We start from the raw sequence: 12,930 nt of genomic DNA, 5'->3' as shown, positions 1-12,930 counted from the left end.
GATATTTTGTTATTGATCGAAGCTAAGGAAAGCTGTTGGACAAGTAAGGAAAATGACTGAAAGACAGACAAAGGAGATCAACAAAGAAAAACAGAAGTTAGAGTGCATCATACAAGACCAATGTTACGTATATTCATCCTGACTTTATGGGTTATTTGTACAGAAATTGTCTGAAGTCTTGTACCTTCTGAACTGACAGCGAATTCTGACACCTGCAAGCTGGCCTCTGTCCTCTCTGCCAATTTCTTCCTGAAAATGAGAAACATAGTATAATTGTTCATTATAGTAAGGAAGTGTTTACCTGGATTCAGAAAGCACTACTCAGAGAAAGGATAAATTTGGATAATTGTTCATATATTAATTATAATGTAAAAGCAGACATACAGAACAAGATAATTATTCCCTATCTAAACATTATGAAAGGGAATTATGCAAATGCATTCCTCGGTATTTCAAAATACACTTTAAAACTCTGCAATCCTACTGCAAAAGATTAATTTGTGCACAATTAATTAACAATTGTATGTAATATTTTTCTCACAAAATGCTTCCCAACCATAAATATAATTGCTGGTTGCCTGTTGGGACCAGTAATTGTTTAGCAATTTAAAAACACTGCTCCATGTGATATACACAAAAATCCATGTCATTTCTCACTGTGCCTTGTTAAGACCATGGATATCATTACTTTTTCTTGTCGCCGAGGGAACCAATCGCCTCCAGCAATTTTTGGTGTTTCCTCTCATCATCACTTTCATTCTGCAAAATGGAAAATTTTAAAAATGAATCAATGTCTCCACAAAAACAAGATTCTAATAATAGATTAAATAGCCAATACTACAGGTGCAGATTCAAGTATTTCAATCGCTCTAATCTGAGGCATTTTTGTCCACCAGGAATTGTCATTACTATTACATAATCTATGACTCATTCAGTACAGCTCAATCCCATTTCTGTTTTTTTTCAGACATAAATAACTTGAGAAGACGAAAGGTGTTGCGGAAGATTCATTGTAAATTATTTTTGTCTCACCTAAAATAATCACTCGATTGTTTCTATGGATTCAATGCCTTTTGAAAATGTTCAAGCTTTTGGAATCTAAGCTTTGCATCATTTAATTCTGTGCTCATCAAAGCTTTGTCAAAATATACTAATCTGAACCTAAACCCAAATACCCCTTAGCCTAGAGCCAGTAACAACTACTGAAAGAGAAACAGCAAGATGAGATTTTCGTTTCAATTTTTGATAAACATGCACATCAAGTTATTCAATAACTGCATAATAAAGACATTTAATAACAGATAGGACTAATATCTGCTGCTTTTGCAGGTCTTCTGAGTATTTAGGGATTTCCATCAGAAAATGTATCATGTTCATTAATTCCTGATTTATCTAATTCGGTGATCTGGAGACCTTGTTGTAGAATATTTTTATGATTATTGAGAAAACAAGGCACCTATCAACCTGCATTATCAAGTTGCTGATGTTGACAGATCTTGTTCTGATTTATGGTTTACCACCAGTGAGGGAACAGCACTAAGAACAGTTCTTCCCACACCTCCAGGCTCACAAAATTCAACAAGGCAAACTCATGAGTAATAAACAGGAACATAAATGGAAATGAGTTATATGAGCTTTACTGTCCAGATTTCTGAAGCTCCTAGCATGAATAGGATCTTTGGGGCACAATTTCTTTGCTTTGAAATAACAAAAGCAATTATTCTAAAAGAACAGCTTGCAAGAAACAAGATGTTACCTCATCCTCACTGACAGTCAAGGTATGTTCAGTCTGAAATAAATCCTCTTCTTCCATTCCAAAGGAAAGTAAATCACTGAAAATCAGAAATATACAAGGTCAGCCACAATTCACACAGATTTAAATAATCCAAAGCAATATTATTTTGTGAAAGAACTGACTGTTCGGACAAAAGCTGGGTAACATTGACCGAGCTCAATTAAATTAGTTGAAAAAGGCAATTGAACTTATGCCAATCAACTGAGAAGTTTTGAATGTAAGCAGACCAAGAAGAGGACTTCATTTCTGACCCCACTTTTGTTACACTATGGTACTACTTCCAGAGGCAGGGAAACACCATTTTGAAGGAACAAACATTGAAAGTTGGCAGTCATTTTGTTGTACTACAAACGCAGCTCGAAGCTAACGCAGACAAACCAGCAAAACATACAATAGTGCTATCCTGAACAGGCCACCTCTAATAAATATCCTACATTATAAAAGTGTGGCTGAGACAAATCCTCCACTGTTTGCTGCAGAATAAATATAATTTGCACATAAACGTGTTCAGGTGACAGCAGAGTCTGACATAATTGACAGAATTGCAACATCTAATAAAGAACAACACTGGATGGCAATGCAAAATAGGGGAAAATATTCCTGAGCACAGAGCCACCTGTCACTCTCCTAAACAGACCAATGATTCACCTTTTATTGCCCAATTTTTAAAAATCTTTTTACAGAATGTGGGTGTCACTGGCTAGGCCAGCATTTATTGCCCATCTCTAACTGCCAAAAAACATGGTGGTGAGCTGCTTTCTTGAAGTGCTGCAGTCCCTATAGCTACAGAGCTGTTAGGGAGCGAGTTCCAGGATTTTGACCAGGCAACAGTGATGAAATGGTAAGGATGGTGAGTGACTTGGAGGGGAACTTCCAAGTAATGACGTTCTGCTTCCTTTCTCCTAGATGATAGCAATTGTGGGTTTAGAAGATGGTACACACAGCTACCACTGTTTGCTGGAAGTGGAGGAAGTGAATGTTTGTGGCAGGGTCAGCAATCAAGCAGGCTACTTGCCCTGGATAGTGTCAAACTTGTGTGTTCTTGGAGCTGCATTGATCCAGTCAAGCAGAGAGTATTCCATCACACTCCTGACTTATGCCTTGTAGATGGTGGACAGGCTTTGGGAAATCAGGAGGCAAGTTAGTCACCACAGGATTTCTAGCCACTGACCTCTTGCAACCACAGTATTTATAGGGCTAGTTCAGTTTCTGGTCAATGGTAATGTCCAGGATGTTGGTAGTGAGGGATTCAGTGGTGGTAATGCCATTGAATATTAAGGGCTGACAGTTACGTTCTCTCTTATTGGAGGTGGTCATTGCTTGACACCTGTGTGGTGCAAATGTTACTTGCCACTTGTCAGCACATACCTGGATTTCATCCAGGTCCTGTTGCATTCCGACAGCATCTGAAGAGCTGTGAATGGTGAATAATTTGCAATCATCAGGGAACATCTCCACTTCTCACCCTATGACGGAAGAACATCTTTTATGAAGTAGCAGCTGAACGTGGTTGGGCTGAGGGCAACTTCTGAGTGATGTTGTGGAATAGTGATTGATTTCCAAATACCACAACCATCTTCCTTTGTGCAAGGTATGACTTCAACCAATTTCCCCGATTCCCACTGACTCCAGTTTTGCCATACTCAGTCAAACGTTGCTCTCAACTCTGGTGTTTAGCTCTTTTGTCCAAGTTTGAGCCAGAGCAAATTAGATCATAAGATGAGTGACCCTGGCAAAATTCATAACTGAGCAGCATTGAGCAGGTTGTTGCTAAGCAAGTGCTGCTTGATAGCACTGTTGATGACCTCTTCCACCACTTTACTGATTGCGAGTAGACTGAATAGTGGTAATTGGCCAGGTTGGATTTGTTCTGTTTCTTGTGTGTGGGATATACCTGGACAATTTGTAAAATTGCCGGGTGGATACCAATGTTGTATCTGTACTGGAACAACTTGGCCAGGGACGTAGCAAGCTCTGAAGCATGTCTTCAGCACCGTTGTGTGAACATTGTCAGGGTCCAAAGTCTTTGCAGTATCCAGTACCTTTAGCCATTTCTTGATATCACTTGGAGTGAATCAAATTGGCTGAAGACTCGCATCTAGAATGCTGGGTCCCTCCAGGGGAGGCCGAGGTAGATAATCCACTCGGCACTTCTGGCTAAAGATAGCTGTGAACAATTCAGCCTTATTTTTTACACTGATGTGTTGGACTTGGAGTTATTTGTGGAGCCTCCTCATCCAGTGAGTTGTTTAATTGTCCATCACCATTCACAACTGGATGTGGCAGGACTGTAGAGATTAGATCTGATCTGTTAGTTGAGAAATTGCTCAGCTCTTATTGTACGCTGCTTATGCTGTCTGGTATGCAAGTCGTCCTGTGTTGTACCTTCATCTTGTTGACGCTTTTTTTTGTGTTTGTCTGGTGTTGCTCCTAGCATGCGCTCCTGAATTTTCATTGAATCCTGCGTTTGTGGGAGTTGAGGATTTTGCTGTTGTCCCATAGCGCCTCATGGATGCTCAGTCCTGAGTTACTAGATATGTTTGAAATCATTCCCATTTAGCACTGTATTAGTGCCACACAACAATGGAGATCGTCCTCAACGTGAAGATGAGACTTTGCCTCCACAAGAACTGTGCAGTAGTCAATCCTACCAATACTGTCACAGATACATATGCAACAAGCAGGTTGATGAGGATGAGAGCAAATATGTTTTTCCCTCATCATCTGCCCAGTCTAGCAGTCCTTCAGGACTCAGCCAGCTCAGTCTATGGTGGTCCAACCTAGTCACCTTTGGCGATGAACACAGAAGCCCCAACGCAAAGTACCCTTACCACCCTCAGTGTTTTCTCTAAGTGGTGTTCAACATGGCAGTGAATCACCAGCTGAAGAGGGTGGGGGCGAAATCATAGAATCTTTACAGCGCAGAAGAGTCCATATGGCCCATCTGGGCTACACTGACTCTGACACAGCATCTTATCCAGGCCCTCTCTGCTCTGGTCCCATAACACCACATCTTTCTCATAATTAATCCATCTAACCTAAGGGGCAATTTTAGCATAGCTAATCCACCTAACCTGCACATCTTTGGACTATGGGAGGAAACCACAGCACCCGAAGGAGACCCACACAAACACAGGGAAAAACTGCAAACTCCATGCAGACAGTCACCCAAAGCCAGAATTGAACCCGGATCCTGGGAGCTTTGAGGCAATAGTGCCAACCACTGTGCCATCATGCAGCAGGAAATTTCCTTGTTCATGTTTGATGTGACTTCACGGAATCAAAATTAAGTACTCTCTGGACAAATACCTCCCAACTGTGTGCTACTGTGCTGCCACCTCTACTGGATCTGTCCTATCAGTCGTACAGGATATACTCAGACATGGTGATGAGACATTATTTGCAAGATATGACTGTGAGAACATATGTCAGGTTGTTGCTGGACTAGTCCTTGTGACAGCTCTTCCAATTGATGTTAATAAGGAGGACTTTGCAGGGCTGGGATTGTTGTTGTCATTTCCTGTGCCTTGGTTGGATTGCTAGATCATTTCAGAGGGTCACACGTAGGCCAGTCCAGCAGATTTCCCACCAGAATCAAGAACTCTTTCACGGCTACCTGTAGACTTTTAATGACTTAAAAAGCCACCAAATTCAAACTAGTCCCATGCATTACCCTAGATCTCTAGTGGTAATACCACTATGTCACCATTTCCCCCATATCTACTTAAACAACTCCATGACTTGCAAGAAATCCCTTGCCTTGACCTCTGGATACTCAAGTGCTATACATCTATTCTCCTATCTTTACTAAAGGAAGATTGAAAGAAACACAGGAAAATCTGTGAGCTTTGGTTTTCCCACCCAGGCAGTAATCAAAGAATTACAAGTGCAGCACAGTAGTTTAGGTGCTGCAACTGGTCATCAAATCAAGCCGACAATACAGCAAGGGAACTAGATAACACAGCAAAACTGCTTCTGCTGGTATCTGAGGGTATTCACTATTAATCTGACTGCACGTATATAATGAAAAGAACGCAATCATTATGGAGGCAGAAGTTCATGAAGTGATCAGGTGAATGAATGACAGTGAAAGACAGGTACCGCCTTGTCATTCTCATATACTCAGTCCTGCTATTGTGGTATATTAATTACAATAGTTAATAGGGTGCACCTTGAACGTTCTAGACTTTTGAATGGGTGAACTCAACTAACGGGCAGAAATACAGTAGTATAAGCATGTAAATAACACACATCTTACGATGAGTTTATTCTATAAGCAGTCGTTAGTAATCAATTTAGTTTGAAATCTTCAATAAGCCAGTAACAAAATATTTTCCACACTAGAGGCACCATGGCTGATACTTTTTACCATAAAAGCAAGAAATACAGCAATTCTGTCCCGGCAAATAACTTGAAGGCTTGTTTTCTGGTGGTAATTATTGAAGGAACAATCTTAATGAGAGCACACAAAGAACACCTGCACTTCACCCAATTGTGCAATATGATGTTAACATACACTGGCTTGCTTATCAAAGGGACAGCACCCTCAACAAGTCCATTTCATATTGCTTCGCAGATGTATGCTTAGCATCTTAAAGAAAAACACAGCAAATGATCCACAACATAATTCACAATTAGAGTTCAAGAGATTTAAGTAGGCCAAAACTGTTGCAACAACTGCCATTTATTTTCTGTAAAACAGAAGACCCACAGAAATAAATGCAATACCAACTACTATTTCATAAACAGACCTTTACTGTCGATATAGCATTGAGAATGTTCTGAATTGCCTATTCAAAAACCATATTATCCTATTTGAAAGCAGACAGGTAGCAACCCTAAACGAAATCACAATATCTTACTTTCTTTTTTAAGTGAAACGATAGATGGAAGTTAAACACAGAATTGTACAATACAGGAGACTGTACTACTTTTGGATCTCACAATTGGAATATAACACATGCATGCAGGCAGTAGGTGAACACAGGACCGATCTCAAAATAGAGTATCTTGTCAGTCCTGTCCCCACTCCTGGGCTGACTGTGGCAACTTGTTCGTCGAATCCCTACAGTGCAGAAGAGGCCATTCAACTCACTGAGCCTACACTGACCACAATTCCTACTCCCGTAACACCAATATTTACCATCACTAGCTCCCCCACCCCTGACAAAAAGGGGCAAATTAACATGGCCAATCAATCTAACCAACACATTTTTGAACTACGGGAGGAAAACCACATAGACAAAGGGAGAACATGCAAACTCCACACAGTGACCCAAGGCTGGAATTGAACCCAGGTCCCCAGTGCTGTGAGACAGCAGTACTAAACATATGCCAGCCTATTTATTCACTTAACTCTCTCAAAAATATGTTTTTCAAAATCTGGGAAAATACAATGAAACTGCTGTAGATAAAGGGGCAGAGTGCCTGGGATTGCTGTCTCACAGGGCCAGAGACCCAGGTTTGATTACCAGTTTGGATCACTGCGCAGAGTCTGCACATTCTCTGTGTCTATGTAGGCTTCCTGCAGATGTTCCAGTTTTTTCCCACAGTTAAACAGTCATGCTGGTTAGGTGCACTGGCCATGCTAAATTCTGAAAGCTAGTGGCTTTTGCTACCAAATAAACCTGTTGGACTTTAACCTGGTGTTGTGAGACTTCTTACCATGCTAAATTCTCCAACTCTGATGAACGGTCATCTAGACTCAAAACTTTGGCTCTATTCTCTCCCCACACATGCTGTCAGACCTGCTATGATTTTCCAGTATTTGCTGATTTTGTTTCAGATTCCAGCATCTGCAGTACTTTACTTCTGTGCCCGATCAGGCACTGGAGTGTGGTGACTAGGAGATTTTTCACAGTAACTTCATTACAGTATTAATACTGTAATACCTACCTGTATTAATACCTACTTGTGATACTAATAAACAAACTTTTAAACTAAACATTGACTCTGTCAAGAATCAGAAATGATGTGGAGATGCCAGCGTTGGACTGAGATAAAACACAAAGAAATCCCACAACACCAGTTCAAAGTCCAAACAGGTTTATTTGTAGCTAACGCCGCAAGCTTTCGGGACAGCCTGTCCCTTCACCAAGAGTCAGAAAGGAAGGTTAACTTTTTGATTGTGGGGTTGGAGAATCAGATTCTGTTCCCAGGCTGCAGCAGGTGTAATTTTCTTTGTGAAGATAATCACAGTCAGTGATTTCACAGATAAAGGAGTAGCCAGCACATAGGCACAAGGGAGCACAGTGGCACAGGGCAGCAGCTGTTAGCACTACCAGCTCACAGCACCAGGGACCCAGATCTGATTCCTGGCTTGGGTCACTATCTGCGCAGAGTTTGCACATTCTCCCCATGGGTTTCCTCCAGTCCTCCTGTTTCCTCCCACAATCCAAAAGATGTGCTGGTTAGGGGAATTGGCCATGCTAAATTCTCCCTCAGTGTACCCAAACAAGCACCGGAGTGTGGCGCCGAGGGGACTTTCACAGTAACTTCATTGCAGTGTTAATGTAAGCCTACTTGTAACTGATGAATAAACTAACTAAATGAAGCGTCCGACTTCTATCCCAGAAAGTGGAGCCATTCTGCAGCACGCTTTGGCCTCCTCAGTCCGTCTGAATCACCGGGTGATGTGGCTTCACCGAGTTTTTCAGTTTTAATGGCTGTGACCTGCGGCTGTCAGCGCACACCGAGCCCGGGTACAGGGACATGCTCCTCCTCACCTGCTCAGCCCCTTCTCCTTCCCCAGCTCCATCTTCCCCGCCATCTCTCAGCTCCTCCACATGGATCCCGGGCAACGTCACTGCCGTCAAGTGGCACTTCCGGTTAACGGCGGACCGTCGCAAAGTCTCCCCGGCGCAGGCGGAGTGTTGTAAAGCGGATCTGAGAGGAGCAGTAACCATGGCGACAGGGACTGGCCAGGTTGGCAAATTGTGGAAGATCAGGGTTTATGTAACATGTATATAAATTGCGATACCAACAACAATCATCATATCAGTGTGGATTAGAATGTTAAACAGTTGTAAACAACAGTCAAAGTGAAATTTGTGATCAGAAAAACACCCCATTTAAATGGAGGGAGCTTTTGAGGTCGAATTAGGCTTCATTTTGTTAACCGGACTCAGTGGCTGTTTCAATTCGTAGCTGCAGACGTTAAACTGCTGGGTATTTTTAAAACGCGGGTTGATGGGTTTTTGATAAGAGAGGGGATTAAGGGTTATGGGGAGAAAGCGGGAAAGTGGAACTGAGCAGCGACAGATCAGCCATGATCTTATTGAATGGCGGGGCAGGCTCGAAGGGCTAGATGGCCTACTCCTGCTCCTATTTCTTATGTTCTTATGTAACACCTCCCCATCCTTCAGGCACTTACCCTAAGAGGGCATTAGTAACCATCAACTCCCATTGAATTGCACCCTGATTGCCCATTACTATACTCCTTATTATAGATGACTGAGTGGCCAAATTCTGCTCCTCAGGTTTGCTGATTCCATCATAGTGGGTCGGACATCAAACAATGGCAAGGTGGACGGGGTACAGGAAAGAGAGAGAATCTGGTGAAATGATGCGACAACTATAATCTTTCCCTCATTGTCAGTGAAAGGAAGAAGATAGTCACTGACTTCAGAAAGTATTGGAGACCCAAACTGTCCAGATCATTCTGAAGGATCTTTGCATCCTCATCACAGTTCCCCCTCCCATCCAACTTGGTATCATCTGCAAACCTTGAGAGGTTACATTTTGTTTCCTCATCCAAATCATTAATATATATTGTGAATAGCTGGGGTCCCAGCACCGATCCCTGTGATACCCCACTAGTTACTGCCTGTCAATTTGAAAAGCACCCATTAATTCTTACCTAGTTTCCTCTCTGCGAACCACTCATCTCAATACACTTCCCCCAATCGCATGCACTTTAATAATAATGATAATCCCTCTTGCGGGACTTCGTCAAATGCTTTCTGAAAATCCAAATATACCACATCAACTGGTTCCCCCTTGTCAACTCCACTAGTTACATCTTCAAAGAATTCCAAGTAAGGATTGAAAAGGGCAGTTTTGAAAGAAATAGAGACCATGCTGCAAGAGGAGCCAGGAAATTCTTTGACAATAAAAACAGAAAATGCTGTAAAATCTCAGCAGGTCTGACAGTATTCATGGGGAGAGAATAGAGCCAATGTTTCAAATCTATATGATACTTTGTCAGACCTGAATTTTGTAATTAGTCTCATCCGTTTCTACAATTGTTCTATTTATTATGTTTGCTGCCAATTTTGGAGTTGTGTTATTTAAAGAAGAAATACTAGTATTTATACAGCACCTTGCAACACCTCTGAACATCCCAGTGTTTTACAGTTTTAAGGGCAGGACGGTGGCACATTGGTTAGCATTCCTGCTTCACAGCGCCAAGGACCCCGGTTCAATTCCAGCCGCAGGTCACTATCTGTGTGGAGTTTGCACTTTCTCCTTGCATCTGTGTGGGTTTCCCCCAGATGCTGCGGTTTCCTCCCACAGTCCAAAGATGTGTGGGTTAGCTTGATTGGCCATGCTAAATTTACCTAGCATTGGGGGATTAGCACATTAAATGAGGACTGTGGGAATAGGGCTTGGGTGGGATTGTAGTTGGTACATTGTGAATACCCTCCTTCTGTACTGTAGACTTCTATGATTCTATTCTAACTCAGCCAGTGAAGTACTTTTCAACTGTACCCACAGTTGGCATGTAGGAAACATGGTGGCTTATTTAAACACAGCAAACTCCCACAAACAGCAATGTGACAATGACCAGATAAGGATGAGAGGTGACCTGATAGAGGTTTATAAGATGTTGAGAGGTATAGATAGGGTGGATTCTCAGAGGCTATTTCTCAGGGCTGAAATGGTCGCTACGAGAGGACACAGGTTTAAGGTGCTGGGGAGTAGATACAGAGGAGATGTCAGGGGTAAGTTTTTCACTCAGAGGGTGGTGAGTGACTGGAATCGGCTGCTGTCAGTGGTGGTGGAGGTGAACTCGCTGGGGTCTTTTAAGGGACTTCTGGATGAGTACATGGGATTTAATGGGATTGAGGGCTATAGGTAGGCCTGGTAGGTAGGGATATGATCGGCCCAACTTGTGCCCATGTCTACATCAACAGAGGTAAAGTGGAAGTGGGCAAGAGTTTCAAGTTTCTAGGTGTCCAGATCACCAACAACCTGTCCTGGTCCCTCTACAATGATGCTATAGTTAAGAAAGCCCACCAGTGCCTCTGCACTGGTGGGCTTAGGAAATTTGACATATTGGCTTTTACTCTCCTTAATTTTTACAGATGTACCATAGAAAGTATCCTTTTCAGATGTATCACAGCTTGATATAGCTCCTGTTCTGACTGCAAGAAACTACAAAGGGTTGTGAACATAGCCAAATCCATCTCACAAACCAGCCTTCCATCCATTGACTTCATCTACAACTTCTGCTGCCTTGGGAAAGCAGCCAGCATAATCAAGGACCCTACGCATCATGGACATATTCTCTTCCACTTTCTTCCGTTGGGAAAAAGATGTAAAGGCCTGAGAACTCATACCAACTGTCTAAAGAACAGCTTCTTCCCTGCTGCCATCCAACTTTAAAGTTTATTTGTCACAAGTAAGGCTTACATTCACATTGCAATGAAGTTGCTGTGAAATTCCCCAAGTCGCTACATTCTGGCACCTGTTCAGGTCAATGCACCTAACCTAACGTTTGAACCTACCAAGCCGATCTTTCTCTACATCCTAGCTGTGATAGTAACACTATATTCTGCACTTTCTCCTTTCTTTCTCCCTATGGACTCTATGATCAGTATGTTTTGTCTGTATAGCCTGCAGGAAACAATACTTTTCACTGTATCCAAATACATGTGACAATAAATCAAACTTAACAATACATAGATTTTGAATATTCATGCACTTCCCTTAACTATAAAGCCCTGCTTTAGGGAAGTAACCACTATCAATGATATTGGGACTGGAAGGATTATCCAAGATAATATCCAACAACCGTCTCTAAGGCCTGTATAGTAAATGCCTGCAGCAACCTCCATCGACATTCAAAGTCTTCCCTCCCCAATATAAAATAAAGCCACATACCCTGCTGTGCATTGCCTTCAGCCTCTTAATCTCCAACATTAAATGTCAATATTAGCATCATATTTGGAATGTGGATTTAAGGTGGCTGTACTTCCTTCAGTTCTTGCAGTTTCCCTTCTAAATTATGCAGAAGCTTGTCCTGCAACAAGGGGAATGACTTTGTCCACCCATTGAAAGGCACTTGAAGAAGAGTGAAACATTAGTATAGTATTCATGTGGAGATTAAGTAGCAGCATGTGTGTGCAGGAAGAGAAATCACTGGATGAAAGAAAGTCTACAGTGTGAAGAATAAAAGAACAGAAATGTAAAATTCATTTCAGTTTAAACAATAAAGACTTTCTTCACCCCTGGAATTCCCAAAGTGCTTTCCAGCCAATGAGATGTTTTTGAACTGCGTGAAAAATAACAGCCAATTTGTGCAATGTGAGGCCTCACAAACAATAGTCAGAAAAATAACTTGATAATTGGTTTTTGCAATGTCGATTGGAAGATAAATATTGGTAAAGATAGAAGTGTTTTGTACACAGTAGCAAGTGTTCAGTATTTGAGTATAAGATTAAGGAGGTTCTGTCTGAATGAGAGGCTGATGTAATGATCCGGGGAAGGGCAGAAAGGATTGGTGGTGCTAAGGAATAAGTGTAGTGTTACCAGGCTCTATTCAAAATAGAGAAATTGGTATTATAAAGACAAAATCCTGTGGGTACTAGAGATATGAAGTAAAAAAAGAAACTGCAGGAAAAAAATTCAGCCTGTCTGGCAGCATCTGTGGAAAGAGAGTTAATGTTTGGAGTCTGATATGACTCTTTTATGACAATTTCTGAAAAAGAGTCATATTTGCAAGGTCCTGTCCCACTCGCTACAATTCCTGTGGCGGGTGGGATGAGAAAATTCCACCCTAAATCTGTTTCTCTCTCTACAGATGCTGCCAGACGGCTGACTTTCTCCAATGCTTTTTCTGTTTTTATTTAAGAACTTGGACAATTCTTTTTTGCACTGTAGCCATGTGACAGAAATGATGTTTTTGGCATTGA

At 41.7% G+C, this 12,930-nt stretch overlaps 1 protein-coding gene across 1 annotated transcript in view; it reads right to left on the bottom strand.

The window, feature by feature from the left end:
* LOC145342223 (U3 small nucleolar RNA-associated protein 14 homolog A) overlaps positions 1 to 8,597 on the bottom strand; it is a 46,375-nt gene extending 37,778 nt beyond the window's left edge. Inside the window, exons 1-4 of the mRNA XM_080187596.1 lie at positions 8,521 to 8,597; positions 1,757 to 1,832; positions 689 to 759; positions 185 to 249 (exon numbers count right to left, since the gene is read on the bottom strand). Coding sequence (XP_080043722.1) covers positions 185 to 249; positions 689 to 759; positions 1,757 to 1,832; positions 8,521 to 8,564 — 256 coding nt within the window. The 5' untranslated portion in view covers positions 8,565 to 8,597. The remainder of the gene's footprint in view (positions 1 to 184; positions 250 to 688; positions 760 to 1,756; positions 1,833 to 8,520) is intronic.
* Between the last annotated feature and the right edge of the window lie 4,333 nt (positions 8,598 to 12,930).

Source organism: Carcharhinus amblyrhynchos, chromosome 4, assembly GCF_965287045.1.
Source record: "Carcharhinus amblyrhynchos chromosome 4, sCarAmb.v2.hapA, whole genome shotgun sequence".
NCBI classification, from domain to species: domain Eukaryota; kingdom Metazoa; phylum Chordata; class Chondrichthyes; order Carcharhiniformes; family Carcharhinidae; genus Carcharhinus; species Carcharhinus amblyrhynchos.
This window is presented reverse-complemented; position numbering and strand designations above follow the sequence as displayed.